Source organism: Bos javanicus, chromosome 10 (genome assembly GCF_032452875.1).
Source record: "Bos javanicus breed banteng chromosome 10, ARS-OSU_banteng_1.0, whole genome shotgun sequence".
Lineage (NCBI taxonomy): Eukaryota > Metazoa > Chordata > Mammalia > Artiodactyla > Bovidae > Bos > Bos javanicus.
In genome coordinates this window covers 67,568,032-67,590,616 of record NC_083877.1, presented here as the reverse complement: position 1 = coordinate 67,590,616, position 22,585 = coordinate 67,568,032, and the positions used below count along the sequence as shown (strand labels likewise).

Here is a 22,585-nt window from a genome sequence, read left to right as displayed (position 1 = left end):
CCCTGCACTAAACATTATTCATTCAACATTTTCTCTTCCATTACCTTTAGTTGGAAAGGATACAGCGTAACGTAATAAAGCATATGCAAAGCACTTAACATCATATTTAGTAGGGAAGGAAAATAAGAAATAATGGATTAATTCCCGACAAGCAAGTGGATGTTAACAAAATACTTCTAAGATACTTCCACAGCATTTGGCACAGCCACTTACACCAATTCAACACCTGCATAGATGTGAATTTTTTTTTTTAATTGTTATTATACCAGACTATATTAGGGTGGTAGCATTATGCATAATTTTTGTCTTTTTTACAAACTTTGGTGTTAAAATGTTATACTACTTTTGTACTTATACAAATGTGAATTTTAAAAAGAAAGCAGGCATCTGCTAAAGGAAGTGCTATTATTACATTTCAGCTTCTAATAAAATGTGTCCAAATTTAACAGTAATAGAGAAACATGCAAGGCTTCTATTTTAATGTGTCATATAATATGACGTGTTTCTAGAATACTTTTAAAAACCAGAATTTGAAGAATTATATTTAGAAGAGTATGAATGCAACTCTTAAGAACAGCCATAGAACAGACATCACCTGGGGCGCGAGTTTATGGAGCCATGCTTATTCAGGCTGCTATAGTTTTGATGGCTTGCTATAAATACAAAAAGAAGTATCACGGCAGAAGCAGGTGGAGATGAGATGGGAAAAATAAATATTCTAAAGGAAAGGAATTAAGGCTTAAGATGTCTGCTATACACAAAGCACTAGGCTACTCAACTATATATAAACTCCCCCATTTAATTCTAACAAGCTTAGAATGTAAATAAAATCTCAGTGTAAAAGACTTGGAATGAGAGGCCTTAGAAAAATTAAACAATTTGATCATCAATGCTTTTAAGTGCTGGTACTGGTTTCAAGGTCTTCCCATGTGGCTCAGCAGTCAAGAATCCTCCTGCCAATGCAGGAGACTCGAATTTGATCCTGAGCCAGGAAGATGCCCTGCAGAAGGAAATGGCAGCCCACTCCAGTATTCTTGCCCGGGAAACCCATGAACAGAGGAGCCTGACAGGCTACACACAGTCCAGGGGGTCACAAAAAGAATCCGTCTCGACTTTGCAACTAAACAACAACAAAGTAGGTTTCAAACAGTCTCTTTTTAAGAATCCACACTGTTTGAGAGGCAAAAACTGAAGCTCCCAAAGACCAAGGATTATTATCCTGAGAGCTAAATGTATCAAACTGATTTAAGGAAATTATTTTTATGCATCCTATTAAACTTTTTCTTTTGGTGTGGGGGTGGTGTTTATAAACAGGTTCATATTAGCTTCTTCTAAGGAAAAAAATGTTAATTTTCCTCAATTTAGATACTTGACTAGCACAAGATGACTAGAAATGCAATTAAAAGACATATCTACATTTAAACGAAATTCCTAAAAATGAATTAGTTGATTACTATTTAAGAAGAACCGTACCTTGTTATACATTGGATATTTCTAACTTGTAATTCATGAAAAGCCGTACCTGTTCAGAAACAAGAGTCTGTAGCTTCTGAACTTCTAATTGTAATGCTTTGTTTTGGTCACTTAGAATCTAAAAGAAAGAATCTCAATTTACTGCTTTATTAGGAAAAATTAACAAAGCAACCATTTGAGTAAGTTTTTAAAAAATCAAAGCCGTATAATTACTATAAGCACTTATAAAGTGAGAGATGAATTATATACTGACCTAAGAATGCAAATCTCATGGTGGCTTCATTTTTCAGTTTCAATGAATCTATTTCCAGGGTATAGGAATACAGTAATGGTATAAAGTACATGTATGATGATATCTAAAAAGTAGTCTAATTCAGTCATGTGGTTTATCCCAAATGTTTTAACACTGGGCTTAGAACCCTTTCATGTGTACTTCAAAAAGTTTAACAATTTGTCCCAATGAATTCTGGGAAACCCTGCTTTCATAAGAGAGTACTTACAGGATTACTATTAAGCAAAAAAAAAAAAAAAAAAAACAACACAAACTAAAAAAAAAAAAAAAAGCAAATCTTACTGCATGCAGAGATGTACCCATGCAATCAGAATACTTTACAATAATACTCAAGATATCTGGCCATGAACAGAAACTAATACTACATCAGCAACAGAGGCAAATAAAAACATGTCAAACTATCAACTAAAAATGTAGAGAAAAGGTTGGGGCAAAACAAATATCAAGTCTATTATAAAAACAAATAAGTCAAAATAATAGATTAAGTCCCCATGTAAACTATAGAAATACTTTTTCAGAGTGATTATATATAAAAAGTAGTTATTTCTACATTCACTTCAACTAAAAATTATACAAGGTTGTTCAAAGAAAGCTGAGTTGACAAGTTTAATTACACACCTTAAATTCTTCCATTTTGTTTGAAATTTCACACTGTAGCTGCTCTTCAAGCAATCGTATTTTATCATCCTTAACATGAATACTGTAAGAAAAAAAAAATACTTCATACATTCAGAAAGCTTATATAAATTATGTACACAACTATTGGTTATTAGCAGTAATATTTTCTTCAATTCCACTTCAACATAAGTGTATGAATGGCCTAAAGTACAGCAATACTTTAATCACCTTTTCTGCATCTTCTCCAGTTCATGTGCAGCAGCAGCCTATATTGGGAATGAGATGAGAATTCTATTATTTCTCAGGAAGCACTCAAACCTATTCTTTTACTTAATTTTACTTATTAAAGTTATATTTTATATACAGTAAATATTAATAGTAAAATGAATAGCATACATTACTGTAATAATTTTTGCTGTCTAGTATTTTTTCTCACTGATCAACTTTTATCCTAGTAAAAGCTACATCCTTTTCTGATTAAATGGTAGAAGGTGAAAACAAATCAGCACATGAGTGCTATAATCAAGTCCTCCAATAATTCCCTGACAGCTCAGTGGGTAAAGAATATGCCTGCAATGCAGGAGAACCTGGTTCAATTCCTGGGTTGGGAAGATCCACTGGAGAAGGGAAAAGATACCTACTCCAGTATTCCTGGGCTTCCCTTCTGTGGCTTAGCTGGTAAAGAATCCACCTGCAATGCAGGAGACCTGACTTCGATCCCTGGGTTGGGAAAATCCCCTGGAGAAGGGAAAAGATATCCACTCCAGTATTCTGGCCTGGAGAATTCCATGGACTGTATAGGCCATGGGCTCGCAAAGAATTGGACATGACTGAGTGACTTTCACTTCACTCACCAATAACTCAAAAGTGATCAATTTCTTTGGACCAAATATTAATTTCAACATGAAAACAGAAACATTCAGGTGAGTTGTGAGGGTCATGGTCAAACAGAAGAGGCTTTTAACAACACATCACGCAGCCAAACACAGGTAACCATTATACTTATTATCTACATGGATAAAACTAGGGCTTGTGATACCAATGAAAATAAGTATAAACAAACTGTAATTCTAAGGTAAATGCTTAAAAGCAATAAAGATCTACCTGTTCATTTGCCAGGGCCTGTAATTTTTGCACTTCAGCTTTTAATAAGAAATTCATATTCTGTATGTCCTAGAACAAAAGGAAAAATAATATTAGAATTATTTAATATAAAATTAGATTTGAAGTTGTGTAATGTCTCTTTTCTACCTAAGCAAAGGTCTCAAAGCATAAACCTCAAATTACCACTTCCTATCAGAAAGAAAACTATCAAGTCCTGTTATTTAACATATTTCCCAAATTATCGTGAATAATATCACGTGAGAAAAGGCCTTTGAACTTCTCCTCTTAGAGGGCTAAAGAGGATTTTGTAGTTTCGAAAAGAGACAATTTCCAAATGAATTCTAGAGTATTTTCCAGGCTTCACAGACATTTGTACTGATGACAAGATCAGGATAATTCAATGCCTATGAAGTATTGCAGCCATTTTTAAGAAGTACTGTACCTTAAGTTCCTCCTCTTTACTTGCTAAATGATCATGCTCATTTGCTAAAGAATCTTCAGTCTGTTTTATCTGCTTATCCTTTTCTGCAATCCTTTAAAAGGAAATAGATTTGTACAGTCAATAAACATTTAGAAGTTAAGTCACAAAGGATTAGAAGCCTCAAGTATGATCAACCTTACTTGAGTAAATTTCATATAACTGTATCTTCAATCTCTATAGACCCTTTCAGTTAGTAGTTAACTGTCACATGCATTACTACAACTTCATAAAATACATACCCCTATTTTAAAACTTGAGGTCAAAGAAGTTAATAATTTAACCTCACAAGCCTGGTAATGTCAAAAGCATTTTTCAGGTCTTCTGAACTTACGTGATCCATGTCTATACAAATTATACAATACATAACAAAAAAAGAATTTTATTTTTGGCATATCACCATATAGTTAGATTGTTGTTGTTCAATGGCTCAGTCATGTCCAACTCTTTGCGACCCCGTGGACTGCAGCAGGCCAGGCTTCCCTGTCCTTCACTATCTCTTGGAGTTTGCTCAAACTTAGGTCCACTGAGTCAATGATGCCATCCAACCACTCCATAGTTAGATAGAGAGTAGGTGTAACTACTTATTAGATACAAAAACTAACTTCCACTAATCTCAGATCACAGTGATCTCGTCCACATAACTGCTAATGCCTGCAGGAAAGAGTTCTTCCAACTCTTTTTATGACAAAGACATAAAAACACAGAATACACAATGCATAGGGGTAGAAGAGCTAAAGTTGTTCCAAATCTAGTTGAGAGTAATTTCTGAACAAGTTAGAACATAAAATCAATCGTAAGTGTAGAATCTAACAGATATAAGTTAGTGATGACTAAGCAATTTTAAGAGAAATATAGAAGGCAGGCTTACACTTTATGTAATTCCTCTGCTAGAGCTGAAGCGGAGGTCTAAGAAAGAAAAACAGTGTCAACACAAAAGCCTTTAAGAGAAAGTTCAAAAGTTGTACAATAATCATCACAATAGGGCTTTAAAAATTAAAAGAAATAAATGTATATAAAATTAAGGAAGTAGCTGGCTCATGATGAATGTTCACTGAATAACAGCTATTATTCTGAAAGTAAATTTGATCAACAGCTTCCAGTATTAGGGAATTAGCATCATAAGACATTTCTAATGAAATAAGTTGGCAGGCCTGAAAACTATTTAACTGACAAGCAACACGTACACAGGGAAAAAAAAAAAGGCAGCAAAGGCTATTTTTCATTTATGAGCTTCTCCTTAATAAAAATTCCTAGTAATGAAATGATATCATTTATGATTAAGTTTAACAAGTCATTTAATAAAGCCCATGTTCATCTCTACTTTTCAAAGGTACTAAGTATTTAATTTCTGATAAATCTTCTAGAACTACCTCTCAGCTATAACTTAAGATCTCAATCCAATTTGAGTTAATAATTTACATACACACAAACATTCATAAACACACAAACACCTATGTAATTCTTTCTCAATTAATTTTACACAATAGTTCCTACAAAGAAAACAATTAGGAAAAAAAACCTGTTTACAGTTTTGGGATTTTCAACTTGCCTGAACCTTAAAAATAAGCTTTTGATGTTAGAACTACTTTTCACACAGAAAAGTGACTTCTGTTCTTATTATTTTTCCTACAAACAATTTTTAGAATTTTAAGTTGAAATACTGAAATTCACAGTATGTATATTACGGAAACAAGCTAACCAGTTAAGTATTTAAAAGTTTCTTCTCTTCTTAATGTTATACTATTTATATTCTAAAGCCTATGTATCTGTATCTATCTACCTACCTATCACGTTACACAACAATGATGCCAAAGAACAATAGGTTTAGTGAATATTTAATGAATACATTTAATATATAAACGGTTATTCTTGACACCGTTTGGCCAATTCCTCCTTTTTTGTGACAGGATGGTGGACATTTTTTTCTCTCCTAAGGTTAAAAATTCTCTAACCCACCTTCCCATTAGTCAGATTTGGATTTCTTTCATACTGTTCTCTCACAGCACTAAACATAATTATCAGAGCACTTACCACTCAGGATCAGCCAGGTGATTCACTGACTAGTCACCCAACTACTAATCCAGTGCATGGCACTGCACAGGCACTCAAATTATTTACACAGCTAGGAAGTTACTAGTAATGACAAGCAATAAGAAAGCACCATTACCTGGGCTGCTATCTGGGAATGGAACTGTTGAATTTGAGCTTTCAACGCCTCATTCTGCTCCAAAATATCCTTTCAAAAACCAAAAAGGAGAGGGAAGAAGTGTGCTATTAAAAATGCCAATGTATATGAACAAAATGAGTTACAGATACATCTGTTTATCTTTTAAAGGTACTCAAGATTCCAAAGGGCTTCCCTGGTGGCTCAGAGGTTAAAGCGTCTGCCTGGAATGTGGTAGACCTGGGTTCGATCTCTGGGTGGGGAAGATCCCCTGGAGAAGGAAATGGCAACCCACTCCAATCCTCTTGCCTGGAGAATCCCATGGAGGGAGGAGCCTGGTAGGCTACAATCCATGGGGTAGCAAAGAGTGGGACAGGACCGAGCAACTTCACTTAAGATTCCAAAAGGCACCATTTTAAATAACAATGATGAGGCATTCTATTCTCAGAGCTAATTTATAAAGCAGAAATTAAGAATACATTGTACTGTTCCTAATCTAATACAAAAAGCATTAGACTGTGGGTAAAGGTATCTTTGAGCACATATTCAGACCATATTGTGACAACTGCTCGAAGATTAAATTTAAATTTTTCATCCCCACTCCAAAATTAGGATAAAGAGGCTATCCTCTCTCTCCTACACAAGACACATCCAACCACTGCCCATCTTTATTATTTTTTAAAGAGGGAAAATTAGATACCTGAACTTGCATTTGTAGAGACTCTTCTTTGTTCACCCTTTTTTGCTCTGATTCCATTAACTGCATTAGTCTTTGCTCCAACTGTTGTTTTGATACCAAGGTATCTGTAAGCTTACTATGCAGACTCTGTACTTCATTTTCTTTGGCCACAAATTTACTCTGTAGATCTAACAAAACACTGCATTTTACAAAGGTTTCTTCCTTTGCCTGGTTACTGCTACTCATCTTGAGAGCAGGCTTACCTCCCCTGGAATATTCCCCTTTTGAATCTCTCCTGTGCCTTCCCACCTATATGTGGCTCCCCTGAGCAGCCTATGCTTACCTTTTTTCACAGCACCTGCCACACTGTACTAATTCACCTCTTCTCCCAAAGAGTGAGCTTTTTGAGATCAGAGATTGCCTTTTCTCTATATCCAGAGCTGTGCCCAAGGCTTGACACAAAATACATAATTAATAAATGTGTTATCTGAACAGTACATGAATGTTTAAAACTGTATATCATTTCTTGAAAACATTCTTAATTTCCCCAAAGATGTTTTAGTAAGTTATTCAGTGAATTTCTTGTCAATTCCTCGTACTCTCATACCTGGAGAACAGACAAAGATGCTAAAAGCTGACAAATGTCCTGGTGTAAGATGAAATAATTAACACTTTTCTGCCTACTTCTATTCTTAGCAATAATCCCAAAACAAGAAAATGAGAAACAAAAACAGTCTTTGATGCAATTAGAAAATAAATAGAACTCCAAATGACAAGAAACTAAGATAAAACAAATGGAGAGATGATCACTGACTTGGCAAAGATGAGGAAGGGTAAAGTAAAAGCTCAAGAAAACAGAAACTCATGAGAGTTGCCTCCCCTATTCTATAAGACAAATAATTCTAAAACAGAGGAGGAAAAAACAAACAAATAAAAACATACCACACTACCACCAAGGACAGAGAGGCAAACAGAGAGAAAAACAATGTATATATGAGTGTGTTACATGGTTTTAAGAAAAGTTAAGATAATGTCACTTCTTTAACAAGACACTAATAATAGAATGGAACACAACTCAAGAAAAAACTCTTGAAAATTAAACATGTAATGGTAACATCCAGGATTAGAATCAGGAGAGCATATTTTTTACCATATTAGGAAAAGTTAAAACACCAAATTAATACCTTCAAAATTCTCTGGGGAAAACTATTTCCAACCTAGAACTCCACATCCAAACTACCCATTAAGCATTAAAGTAGAAAGACTAAAAACATTTTCAGATACTCAAAGCCTCAAGAAATGTACCTTGAGGTATATTCTTATAGAGCAACTAAAAGATATACTATTAAATGAGGGAGGAAAGCTAAAAGATGGCAATGACATAGGATCCAGAAAACAGAGTAAACAGACTAAAGGAAGTCTCAGAAGACAGCTCAGCGTCAACCTAGAAAGCAACAAGTACTGGAGCAGAAAGAATGAGGACTCCAAAGGCATAGCCTCAGGAAAAACTGAGAGCTTCACCAGTATCTAACATGCTGAGAGGCTGGGGGAAACAGAGAGGTTAAGGAGTTTAACCTTAGGTAAAATTTGAAACAATAAAACAAAGATCAAGCAAATTAAAAATATAAAGCAAGTTAAAAATATAAAGAAGGAACTTCCCTAGTGGTCCAGGGGTTAAGAATCCACCTTGCAATGCAGGGGATGCAAGGTCAATCCCTGGTGGGGAACTAAGATCCCACACAGCATACCACAGAGCAGCACAACTACCGAAGCCTGCACACCACAACTAGCGTGTGTATCGCAACAGAAAGAGCCCACATGATGCAAGGAAGGTCCCGCTGCACAACCAAGACCCCAGGCAGCAAAATAAACAAATCATCATATATATATATATATATATATATATATATATATATATAGCAATAATTAACTTCAGGAAATTAAAAACGTTGCTCAAGAACTGTACTTTTATTTATCTTGACTCAACATTGAGTTACACAGTCATACTATTGTTAAAATCTAATGCTTTGTTGATGAAATATAACATACTAATTTAAAATAAGCTAATATAGCTTAACATAACAACAAACTTCATATATATTTTTTAAAAGCCTTCAAATATCTTAGACATATCTAAATACTGAACCAAAGGGAAATGCCTAGGGGTAAAAAATATCAGAGGAAACCAAAGGTCTAACACAGGGCCAAAACTCTGTATGATCTACTCTTGTGTTTGGAACTGTATTTTACTATAGGCTCACCACCACTTTCATGGGAAGAAGGGGGACACAGATAAAACACACTATTACAAGCTCCATTATCTCCTAAATGAATTCATCAAATTAAGAATAGTGAAAGCCAGCATTACGTAGATAGTTTTCAGTCAGCTACTTGGAATGGTAATGCTCTCACCATTTTTCTCTTCACAATACAGGAATGAGTCCTTCTTAGAAAAAAAAAATTAAATAAAGAACTGATCATGGAATGAGAGAGAATAACCACAGAAATGGAACACACATAGATTCCTACTACCCTGTTTATGGACTATAATTTTATCTGCAACTTAATACCTCAGACAAAACCAGTAGAGACTTATTTTTAAAACCCTAAGAAATGTTAAAGAAATAAAAGTATTCAAAGTGTAAAAGCTATTTTTATTGAGCTATAACCAAAATGCCAATTTATACTTTCTTCACATATGGAGAAGGGCAGAAATTTTACCCAGAATTACATAGTAACTTTATATGAATATTTCTTCCCCTTACCTTGCTGAGCTGCTTCATGCTCTGCTGTCCTCTTCCTGATATAGCTCTGGACTTCTTCCCACCTCCTCTCAGCTTCTTGAAGTTGAACCTGGGGAAAGGATAAGTCAGCACAAACACAGGATTTCAATTTACAGAAAAAAAGCATCTTCTATCTTTACTGTTGTGCCATAAAACTGCTTCTTCCAACAACTAGTCACTAGTCTCCCACATTTTAATAACATAGGCAGATGTGCTCAGCCTGATAATATGCACAGATACTATCAGTCACAGCCATTCTACCTGCCAATATACAGGATTTACAGATTAGAGATTTCAGAAACTCCTTATTTGTGCTGGTGGATCAATATAGCTGCTGCTATGTATATATCTGACCCACTTAGCTATGATGAGCTTTCCAAAAATCTTCCTTCAGGTGACAGGCTTTTCAAAAGACAGGATGATATCTTTATTGCTAAATTTTAGTAGGTTCCTAAAATTCTTATTTTGAGGTATAGCACAACACTTCAATTATGACTACAATATTTAATGTCATTAATCTACTTATCCATATCCATAGAGCACAAACATCATATTTAAGAATGTCATCAGCAAATATATTAGCAAGACAAATATTTAATAAAAGTTAGGACAACAATATCACTCTCCCACAGGGACCCATGAAAACTTCAAGAAAACAAAAAGTACGCTACTTTCTACATTCAATTATCCTCAGAGCCCTTTTAACCTCTACTGCCCTGGAGAAGACTCCTGAGAGTCCATTGGACTGCAAGGAGATCCAACCAGTCCATTCTAAAGGAGATCAGTCCTGGGTGTTCTTTGGAAGGAATGATGCTAAAGCCGAAACTCCAATACTTTAGCCACCTCATGCAAAGACTTGCTGCTGCTGCTGCTGCTGCTAAGTCGCTTCAGTCGTCTCCGACTGTGTGTGACCCCGTAGATGGCAGCCTACCAGGCTCCTCCATCCTTGGGATGTGAAGAGTTGACTCACTGGAAAAGACGATGATGCTGGGAGGGATTGGGGGCAGGAGGAGAAGGGGATGACAGAGGATGAGATGGCTGGAAGGCATCACCGACTCGATGGACGTGAGTTTGAGTGAACTCCAGGAGTTGGTGATGGACAGGGAGGCCTGGCATGCTGTGATTCATGGGGTCGCAAAGAGTCGGACACGACTGAGAGACTGAACTGAACTGAACTCTGGAATTGGTATTAAAGTATACCATCTATATTGATGACTTATGTAGGAATCTATCCAATACATTTAACTTACAGAAACTGAACTGTTCAACAAATCCTCTCCTCTGTACAAGGAGGAACAGACAATTCTACTCATCACTCTACTCAATATGCACAGGCTAAAATGTGCAAGAAAAATAAGTCCACTCCTCTCTCTCAGTCAGCCTAAGCAACCCCATGCATGTCTTCTCAGTATAAGCATCTAATGGCACCAAGTGCCACTCTGGTGTCTAAAGAAACTGTGTGATTTTTTTTTCTATTGTGGCTCAAGTGAAAGCAACTGGAGTATTACTTGGCCTCATGCTCACACAACAGAAAATCATCTATTCCAATGCTGAAATAAAAATAGGCTCTACTAACCTTACTTAGAGATCCAAGTTATTGATAAGTGATGCTGAAGGTGATTTTAACTACCTATCAAAAATTTGATTTTTGTCTTATACATGCAGACCCTCACCTCCACACATAAGGTAAAATTCTGTTTATGCCTGTCACTCAGCTAATATCAATTTTTATATCTTCAAATAGTCTTTAACTTCAAACTCAAGCCTGTATTCAATTCTTTCATTAGTGTAAATGTTTCTATACAGGCCCATTAAGCCTCAAACAACATTTCTCAAAAGCTATATACACTTTCAGGTCATTGGATTGAAAAGCCACATTATTTATGAAATGATAAATAAAGGTAATGTTTCACCTTCAACTGAGTAACTGCTTGCTCAGCATTCTTCTTTTGGACTTCCTCTTGCTGTAGCTTTCCTGTTTTCTCAGTCAGCTCACTTACCAACCTAGCATAATCCTGGCGCAGTTTGTTTAGTTCAGCAGACTGCCTGAAAACAGTTAACTGGATTAGGAACCTTCCATTATTACAAACACATGTAAATTACTAAAGAAAACATGTGAGTTTTGCTGAGTTAGTGATTCCACTTACAGGTAAATGACAACAAATGCTCCAAGTGTATACTAATAAAGAATTTGGTTGAATATAATCTCTGAATCATTCTGATGACAATAATATAAACACTTAAGTTACCATAAAATAATCAAGAAAAATGGGTAACCACACACCATGAGCAGGAATCACTCTCAAATCAGTGCTCTGAATCAACCAATCAGAATAGTTATTCTATGTAAGCATGCTGCTAGTCTTCTCTAGGACTGTTTCTCAAAGTATGGCACTGTGCATGCTTGCATGCTCAAGTATGGCTCAGACCAACTAAATCACTATCACAAGGAATGTGTCTTAACATGCAGATTCCAGGACTCTACCTCAGAGCCACTAAATCATACACTTACAAGGATAAGACTCAAGAATATGATTTGTAGCTAACATGCCAGATACTCTTCAGAATAATGAAGGTTGAGAACTGCTGTTACAGGAAATAGGTCTAAAACTTGCTAATTCAGCCTCTTAAATTTGTAAGTTATGGCACTGGTGGCACTAGTATTTACCATGCGGTTTACCTGAAGAGCTTCTTCAAAAGCAGGAGGATAGGTTTTGAAAATTTATTCATTTTAAAAACACGTGTAAAAAGCAAAAGTCTAACCAATTACTATCAAACACATTTTGGTGACTGAAGAAAACACTCTACCATTCAATGAAAATACTGTCATTTTATTAAAAGTAAAGCATTTGGGAACATACTTGCTTTCTAGTTGGTTTGTAGTGTTGCTGACAGCATCTCTCAGTATGCCATTTTCCTGCTTCAAGTGAGCTATCTCTGCCTCCATCTGCTCACGAACTTGTTGGAACTAAAATTATTTTACACACGTAAGATTTAGAAAACAATAACTGCCAGAGCTAACCTCAAAGAAAATTTATCATGATGAAAAGTAAAAAAGCATCAATAGCATAAAGTCTAGATATTCTTCTCAAATAAATATAAGCAAATTTAAAGGATACATTTTGATAGTGTCAAATACAAAGTAAATATAAGTTATCACAGCATTCAAGAAAGCAAGTAGAGGCTGGCTGCTATCATATGCAAAATAAATATCTAAGATGCTGTTTTAGAACTGAAAGATATTTTTAGAAATCTTTTCTACACAAGACTCATAGAGAACTGAAACTGTACTGATCTAGAATATGTCAATTAAGTTAGCAATATTTTAATAAAAGGTTTTAGTAATCAAAAATTTAAAGACTGAACATATGTTTGAAACATTTACATTAAGTTACAAATTGAGCCATATCCAAATAGATGGCAAATTCACTATATAAAAGTCTACCTGCTAAAATATTTGGCTTCTAGTTTTTTATTTCAGAATTATAGAATCAAAAGACAAAAAACACTGAAACTTATATTCTCACATCCTCACTTTAGTATGTGAAAAACTCTTAATAATTTTTAGTAAACCTATTCAATTAAGAGGAAAAAAAAAGTATATGTTGCTAATTCTCAGAAAACTTATCATATATAAACCATATCTTGACCTCTGTAAGCAATCAAGTTCAAAAAAAGAAATAATCAATTCAAAACCCTTAACCTTCAATAAAAGATATTGCCACAACTATCCAACTACTTTTCAAATGAATGTAAGTCACAATTAAGAGGGGGAAAGATTACATGAGGTCAGGAAAAATCAGTTCTTTAATAATCTGGTTAATGGAAAAGAATATTTCAAAAGGCTGGGGGCTGGGAAGATGGAGGATTGAGCCAAATTAGAGCATCAAAGTAGTGGATGGGTTAAGAACCTGAAAAGAGATTCATTCACTTTTCATTATTAGTAGCATTTCCACAGAAAATACTACTGGAATTCTGATAACAGTAAAGAACTGTTCATTTTTCAGCAAACTACTAACGTGACCAAAGCAGTATTTTACAAATAAAAATCTTGTGCTAATTATATATTAGACTGGAAAAGAGACCTCTTAAGAATGCTATAACTGGGGCTCTGTAACAGCCTAGAGGGGAGGGAATGGATGGGAGGTGGGAGGAAGACTCAAGAGGGAGGGGACATATGTACATCTATGGTCAATTCATGTTGATGTATGACAGAAATCAAACCAATACTGTAAAGTAATCAATCAACTTAAAAAGTAAAAAATAAATTACCTTCTCTAAAAATAAAAAAGAATGTTGTAATAATGCTAGTAAGAAATAATAAACTAAGGTCGTATCTAAAAACTGAATGCAAGAAAAACTAGAAATAAAGCGATCAATGCAAAGAAATAGAGAAAAACAACAGAACAGGAAAGACTAGAGATCTCTTCAAGAAAATTAGAGATACCAAGGAAACATTTCATGCAAAGATGGGCTTGATAAAGGATAGAAATGGTATGGACCTAACAGAAGCAGAAGATACTAAGAAGAGGTGGCAAGAATACACAGAAGAACTATACAAAAAAGATCTTCACGACCCAGATAATCACGATGGTGTGATCACACACCTAGAGCCAGACATCCTGGAATGTGAAGTCAAGTGGGCCTTAGAAAGCATCACTACGAACAAAGCTAGTGGAGGTGATGGAATTCGAGTTGAGCTACTTCAAATCCTGAAAGATGATGCTGTGAAAGTGCTGCACTCACTATGCCAGCAAATTTGGAAAACTCAGCAGTGGCCACAGGACTGGAAAAGGACAGTTTTTATTCCAATCCCAAAGAAAGGCATTGCCAAAGAATGCTCAAACTACCACACAATTGCACTCATCTCACACGCTAGTAAAGGAATGCTCAAAATTCTCCAAGCCAGGCTTTAGCAATACGTGAACCGTGAACTTCCAGATGTTCGAGCTGTTTTTGAAAAGGCAGAGGAAACAGAGATCAAATTGCCAACATCTGCTGGATCATGGAAAAAGCAAGAGAGTTCCAGAAAAACATCTATTTCTGCTTTATTGACTATGCCACAGCCTTTGACTATGAGGATCACAATAAACTGTGGAAAATTCTGAAAGAGATGGGAATACCAGACCACCTGACCTGCCTCTAGAGAAACCTATATGGAGGTCAGGAAGCAACAGCTAGAACTGGACATGGAACAACAGACTGGTTCCAAATAGGAAAAAGAGTACGTCAAGGCTGTATATTGTCACCCTGCTTATTCAACTTATATGCAGAGTACATCATGAGAAATGCTGGGCTGGAAGAAGCACAAACTGGAATCAAGATTGCCGGGAGAAATATCAATAACCTCAGATATGCAGATGACACCACCCTTATGGCAGAAAGTGAAGAGGAACTCAAAAGCCTCTTGATGAAAGTGAAAGAGGAGAGTGAAAAGGTTAGCTTAAAGCTCAACATTCAGAAACCGAAAATCATGGCATCTGGTCCCATCACTTCATGGGAAACAGATGGGGAAACAGTGGAAACAGTGTCAGACTTTATTTTTTTGGGCTCCAAAATCACTGCAGATGGTGACTGCAGCCATGAAATTAAAAGACACTTACTCCTTGGAAGGAAAGTTATGACCAATATAGATAGCATATCCAAAAGCAGAGACATTACTTTGCCAACAAAGGTCCGTCTAGTCAAGGCTATGGTTTTTCCTGTGGTCATGTATGGATGTGAGAGTTGGACTGTGAAGAAAGCTGAGCGCCAAATAATTGATGCTTTTGAACTGTGGTGTTGGAGAAGACTCTTGAGAGTCCTTGGACTGCGAAGAGATCCAACCAGTCTATTCTGAAGGAGATCAGCCCTGGGATTTCTTTGGAGGGAATGATGCTAAAGCTGAAGCTCCAGTACTCTGGCCACCTCACGCGAAGGGTTGACTCATTGGAAAAGACTCTGATGCTGGGAGGGATTGGGGGCAGGAGGAGAAGGGGACGACAGAGGATGAGATGGCTAGACGGCATCACTGACTCGATGGACGTGAGTCTGAGTGAACTCTGGGAGTTGGTGATAGACAGGGAGGCCTGGCGTGCTGCGATTCGTGGGGTTGTAAAGATTCAGACACGACTGAGAGACTGAACTGAACTGAACTGAAGATTTTAAAACAAACTGTAGATTGGGCAAAGGAGAGAGAATTCAAAGGATTCAAGCAGAATAATAATACTGCTTCACAACATTAGAAAATAAAAACAACTTGACCAAAATCAACAGTTAAATTTTACACACATGTTAATTTTGAGGTGACAACAAGCACTTTCAAACTGAAGCATCATCTGGCAATAGAAACAATTTCAAAAGAAATCATTGATCCACAAGGTTCACTTAAGTGGAGTATTATAAGCCCACTTGACAAGCAAGCCAAACCATATTCTTCAATAGTCTTTTTATCAATAATAAAAATGATATTTCAATGGAAGGGAGGGTGAGGAAACAAAAAGAAAGAAAACAACGAAAAATCACTGGTCCAGACCTAAAGGAAATCATGAAAATGGATTAACACTGTAAAAATAGACAGTAAGCACTGAACCCTTTAAAATGTTGAAAGAAAACAGGCAAAAATAAGAACACAAAACTGAAGGTCACTTAAGCTAAAACCATTATCATTTTCCCTCTCTTCTCCACTGCATCACCAAGCCCTATCTACTACCTTTTTTTTTTATCAAATAAATGGCCTCATTATCAATGTCTTGACTTAAGGTTTTTGTTCTCTTACTTGGATTCTGGCAAAAGTCCTCCCACTATCCCTTGTTCCACTCTTCACATTGCTATCACTCTCATACTATGTCTGAGTAATAATTTAAAATACTATAAACACATTGCTGGGTTGCTTAAACTCCTTCACTGGCCCACCAGTCTTCAGGTATGTTGTTCAGTTGCTAAGTCCTGTCCAGCTCTTAGCGAACCTGTGGACTGCAGCACACCAGGCTCCCCTGTCCTTCACTATGTCCTGGGGTTTGCTCAAATTCATGTCTGTTGACATGTCTTCAGGTATACAAGACCTTTATTTATTTCTCTAGATCTCTTCATTCCAGCCCTGAATGCCAAATACCACAACCATCACCATATTTCTCATAAGCTGTTATCTCTAGACAACCTATATCAAAAATACCTGGAGTGCACTCATTAAAAAGCTCAGTCCTGGGCCCCAAAAGAGACCTACTGAACCACCAATCTCTCGGGATGGGAAGGAATTTCACTGGGTAATAAGCCTTATACCCAGTGCCCATTCCTTCACTCTTTCCTAACAATGCCTAATTGTTTCCAAAGAATCAACAAAGTCTGTTTTATCATTGCTAACAAGTCTTCCCTAACACTCCTTCTGTTCCCCACCTCTCATCTCCATTGTTCCAAAGCACCAGATGCTTACTTACCTCTATTGTAACAGAGTATTTACTTGTCAGCTTCCAGCCTACCCACCTAAAAAAGTTGCTTACTTAAGGAGAGGGAGCCAGTTTAATTAAACATTTATATCAAAGCCAGCACAGGGCACTTAAGTTTGCTAATAAAATGAATACAACTATTTAATTTTGTATTCAAAGAAATGTGGAATAAAATATTACATTCTAACTTTACTTTCACTTAACTTTTCAAAGAACAAAAATATACCTTCATCTGCATCTGTTGAGTCTCTTGATAACTGACATGCATTTTGTTTTGAAACACATTATGTTCCTTTTCTAACGTTCCAATCCGATCTTTCATCCTTGCTATAACCACACTGCTTCTTTCTTTTTCTGCCATCATTTCCTAGAAGAGTAAATCAGGAAAAAAAAAAATACTTAAAAAAATAAGAACAAGATTTTACTAAGAAAACATATTTAACATCAGTAAAAAAAAGATGTCAGCAAAACAATCATGAATTCTGAAATAAGTACTTGCTTAAAAACCAAGGTCAAAGGTTTAAAAAAAAATTGTCTTCTACATCTTACCTGCTCTTTATACCAATTCCCTTCATAAAACACTTAGCTGCTCTGTTTACTCATATTTCAAATGTACTTTTGGTCTAACAGTTAATGAGCTGAATGTGGGATTAAATCCTACATGTAACTTGATTATAAAAAAGAACATTTTTAAAGCAAACCAGTTAATTCTTCATTATTTCCAGGTACCAGCTCTTTTCTGGAGTACAGAAAAGGCCCCCAGGAAAAAAAAAATCGTCAAGAAGAGAAAAGTCTCTTTCCTATAGGAAGAGATAAGGATATGTTTATAGCAGAATAGGGAAAGTAAAACTCAGAAAGTTTTATTATCTTCCCAAGTCAAACATTAAAAGAGTGATTTTGTTTTGTGTTGCAAGTATTATGAACCCCTAGAAGAAATATTAATTACTAAAATGCAAGAAAGCCAAGCAACTTTAAAGTTACCTGCAGGTATGATCAGTCCATTTCCTCTGTTCTAAGAAACGGCTTGATAAACTTTAAGATATTCACTTAACTAAGAGCTGCCCATTAGCACGAGTTTATTTACATGTGCAAATTGTTTTACTGATGTACATAATACATTTAGGAAAAGCATACACAACACATCTTAAGTATATAACTCAATGAGTTACACAAAAGTAAACAGATTCTTTTTCTAATTTTAAAAATAATCAGAAAATTATAGTCTCTAACCTTATAGAAATACTTATTTTAGCAGTCATAATTGATTAATCTTAATCTGTTTTCCATTGACTTTTATTCACCTTAAATTCACAGAAAAGATTCTATATTCAAATGAGGCCATTCTCATAATGTAATCAAGTAGCTACATAAATGACAGTGAAATAAACTTCATTTACTCTACTGTATTTAACACCTAAAAGGAGAAAAAGCACTTCAGGAAAAATGAGACTACATTTACTATAGAATTTCAATTACGTCCTCAGTCTACATGATCTTTTAAAATGTAACTGACACAGAATATCATTAGTTTCGAGTATATAATGATTCAGTACTTGTATGTATTGCTAAATCATCACCACAATAAGTCTAGTTAACATTATCACCACACGTAGTTACAAATTTTTTCTTGTGATAACTCTTCTAGCGACTTTCAAATATACAATTCAGTATTAACAACTATAGTCACCATGCTGTATATTACCTCCCCTGGACTTACATATTTTATAACTGGAAGTCTGTACTTTTATATTTTTTTAAAAGATTTTTTTTAAAAACTTCTCAGAGTAAAAAGGGTTTAAAGAACTTCACTGATTAAAAACTACCTATGTAAGAGTTTCACATTTATCCAATAAATTGGATTTAAACAAGATCACACTGAGTTTTGTGCTTCTATAGAATAATTCTAGGTCAAAACCAATTGAAACATGCTCCCAGTGTCCAGATAGTTCCATTATTCTGAAATTAGTATACCTAAAAGTACTGCTATTTTAAATTCACAATTTGACTATAGGATATAATACCATGAAATAGTGGTATTTCCACCACTTAAATTCTAAAAGAAAATTACTTTCACTGGGTGTAAATTACACAGATAAATGAGGAATTATAAACAATTTCTAAAATCCTTCACTGCCTCTGATTCAGAAAGTATAACCCTTAAATACAAGCATGTCTTCACCTGGGTTAACTGCTTACACCGATCCTTCATAGAGGCAGCATCTTCCTTCAGAGCAGTCACTAACTTGTCTTTTTCTTGAAGCTGATGAACAAGTGCAGTCAACTCTCCTTTATTGTACTACAATTGAGAAATCAATACAGAATTGTTAATAATTAACAATGGCTAATGAATTTTATGAAAATGAACTATCTGATATGAAGTGTTCTTAGGCCAAGGCAGAGTTCGCTATATAAAATAGAATGACTGACAAACACTGTCAGTGAAATATCATTTGGAAAAATCGCTATATCATTACATGTTCTGATGTATACAATAGGACACATATCAATCAAGAAACAGATTTTTACAAAGAATGATAGACTTCCATTTTTAAACACAAAGTCAAGACAGTACTCTCTCCCTCCTAAAAGATCAAAAAAAGGAACATGAAACCTATGCAAACTGAACTACAATAAAACAATCAACTGTAATGTCAAAGCATAATATCAGAAAGACTGCCAAAAGTAGTGGAGATCAAAGCAGATGCTCAGCAACCCAGCCGGAATATACCCAAGACTACAGAGATGCCATGGGTTACATAGATCTCTGAAGTTAACAAGCTTACACTGAAAGGTAAAACCAGCAATCCCCAATTTGGTATTAGGCACAAGAACAAAGATAGAAGGTAGGAATTTTCTTGCTAGGAGGTCTCAAGAAGCAGAAGTAGAAATATAGAAGATATTAGACAGATAAACCTAATTCAAAGAGGGCAGCTAAACAGTGAGGCAGTTACGAGAGATTCTCTACAGTGAGATACGCTGTAGTGAATGAAGTTTTTTATCTGAGAAGGAAAGACTCATAGCCCAAGGAGAACTGTGGGCCTTGGCCCTTCATTATCAACCTCCAGCCACAGAGATGATGCAAGAGAAACACTTATCATTGGAAAAGGAGTATCAATGAAAAAGAAATAAAACAGGGTCTATGTAAGATATGAGAAAACAGCAAGAAAAGCAATAAGAAAAACCAAATCCCAAGTGCAAAAAAATAACTCTAAAAATATGGTCAAGAACAGACAAAAACTGTGATTAAAAAAGATCACCATGACTTTTTAAAGTCTAACATACCAACAATTTTTGAAAACAAGAGGAAGGAACAGACCTCACAAGAAATAATTCAGAAGAAAATAAGACCACAGAATGAGATGAAATATGAGTTGGCAAAACCCAAAGTAGAAATAAAAAACCATAAGAGATATATAATCCAATTAGAAGCAGCAAACAGAAAAAGATGTGTTGCTGAAAACATAGTAGAAGACAGAGTTCACCGTGTAGAGAAGTAAACAAAAATAAGAAATAAACCAAAAGCTTTATCTTTTTTTATGACCAAAATATGAAAAATAAAGACAACAGGTAAAGAAGATCCAGTTCAGTCCCTCAGTCGTGTCCAATTCTTTGCGACCCCATGGACTGCAGCATGCCAGGCTTCCCTGTCCATCACCAGCTCCTGAAGGTAGCTCAAATTCAGGTCCATGGAGTCGGTGATGCCATCCAACCATCTCATCCTTGGTTGCCCCCTTCTCCTTCTGCCCTCAATCCTTCCCAGAATCAGGGTCTTTTCCAGTGAGTCAGTTCTTCCCAACAGGTGGCCAAAGTATCGGAGCTTCCGCTTCAGCATCAGTCCTTCCAATGAATATTCAGGACTGATTTTCATTTACGATTGACTGGTTTGATCTCCAGGCAGTCCAAGGGACTCTCAAGAGTCTTCTCCAACACCACCGTTCAAAAGCATCAATTCTTTGGTGCTCAGCTTTCTTTATGGTCCAACTCTCACATCCATACATGACTACTGGAAAAACCATAGCTTTGACTAGACAGACCCTTGTTGGCAAAGTAACGTCTCTGCTTTTTAATATGCTGTCTAGATTCGTCATAGTTTTTCTTCCAAGGAGCAAGCGTTTTTTAATTTCATGACTGCAGTCATCGTCTCAGCAATTTTGGAGCCCAAGAAAATCAAGTCTGTCACTATTTCCATTGTTTCCCATCTATTTGCCATGAAGTGATGTGACTGGATGCCACGATCGTCTTTTGAATGTTGGATTTTACGTCAGCTTTTTCATTCTCCTCTTTTGCCTTCATCAAGAGGCTCTTCAGTTCTTCTTTGCTTTCTGCCATAAGGGTGGTGTCATCTGCATACCTGAGTTTATTGGTATTTCTCCCAGCAATCTTGATTCCAGCTTATGCTTCATCCAGCCCAGCATTTCGCGTGATGTACTCTGCATAGAAGTTAAATAAGCAGGGTGACAATATACAGCCTTGATGTAATCCTTTCCCAATTTGGAACCAGTCCATTGTTCCATTTCCACTTCTAACTGTTGCTTCTTGACGTGCATACAGATTTCTCAAGAGGCAGGTCAGGTGGTCTGGGATTCCCATCTCTTGAAGAATTTTCTACAGTTTGTTGTGTCCACGCAGTCAAAGGCTTCAGTGTAGCCAAAAAAGCAGATGTTTTTTTGGAACTCTCTTGTTTTTTCTATGATCCAATGGATGTTGGCAATTTGATCTCTGGTTCCTTTGCCTTTTCTATATCCAGCTTAAACATCTGGAAGTTCTTAGTTCACGTATTGTTGAAGCCTTGCTTGGAGAATTTTGAGAATTATTTTGCTAGCGTGTGAGGTGAGTGCAATTGTGCAGCAGTTTGAACATTCTTTGGCATTGCCATTTTTTGGGATTGGAATGAAAATTGACCTTTTCCAGTCCTGTGGCCACTGCTGAGTTTTCCAAATTTGCTGGCATGTTGACTGCAGAATTTTCACAGCATCATCTTTTAGGATTTGAAATAGCTCAGCTGGAATTCCATCACCTCCACTAAGGTCCATCTGACTTCAGACTCCAGGATGTCTGGCTATAGGTGAGTGATCACACCATCGTGATTATCTGGGTCATGAAGATCTTTTTGTATAGTTCTTCTATGTATTCCTGCCACCCTTTCTTAATATCTTCACTTCTCTTAGGTCCATACCATTTCTGTCCTTTATTGTGCTCATCTTTGCATGAAATGTTCCCTTGGTATCTCTAATTTTCTTGAAAAGATCTCTAGTTGTTCCCATTCTATTGTTTTCCTCTATTTCTTTGCACTGATCACTGAGGAAGGCTTTCTTATCTCTCCTTGCTATTCTTTGGAACTCTGCATTCAAATGGGTATATCTTTCCTTTTCTCTTTTGCCTTTAGCTTCTCTTCTTTTCTCAGCTATTTGTAAGGCCTCCTTAGACAACCATTTAAAAATAAAGACAACAGGCAAAAAAGATCCAGTTCAGTTCAGTAGCTCAGTCGTGTCTGACTCTTTGCAACCCCATAAATCGCAGCATACCAGGCCTCCCTGTCCATCACCAACTCCCGGAGTTCACTCAGA

At 36.0% G+C, this 22,585-nt stretch overlaps 1 protein-coding gene across 17 annotated transcripts in view; it reads right to left on the bottom strand.

The window, feature by feature from the left end:
- KTN1 (kinectin 1) overlaps positions 1-22,585 on the bottom strand; it is a 112,785-nt gene that overhangs the window by 46,622 nt on the left and 43,578 nt on the right. For all 17 annotated transcript variants that reach the window (XM_061428970.1, XM_061428968.1, XM_061428973.1 and 14 more), the window contains 13 exons: positions 19,198-19,314; positions 17,245-17,385; positions 12,456-12,562; positions 11,508-11,640; positions 9,577-9,664; positions 6,833-6,999; positions 6,136-6,204; positions 4,837-4,874; positions 3,930-4,020; positions 3,488-3,556; positions 2,612-2,649; positions 2,384-2,465; positions 1,523-1,591 (listed from right to left, as the gene is read on the bottom strand). In XM_061428970.1, the coding sequence (XP_061284954.1) occupies positions 1,523-1,591; positions 2,384-2,465; positions 2,612-2,649; positions 3,488-3,556; positions 3,930-4,020; positions 4,837-4,874; positions 6,136-6,204; positions 6,833-6,999; positions 9,577-9,664; positions 11,508-11,640; positions 12,456-12,562; positions 17,245-17,385; positions 19,198-19,314 (1,209 nt within the window). The remainder of the gene's footprint in view (positions 1-1,522; positions 1,592-2,383; positions 2,466-2,611; positions 2,650-3,487; positions 3,557-3,929; positions 4,021-4,836; positions 4,875-6,135; positions 6,205-6,832; positions 7,000-9,576; positions 9,665-11,507; positions 11,641-12,455; positions 12,563-17,244; positions 17,386-19,197; positions 19,315-22,585) is intronic.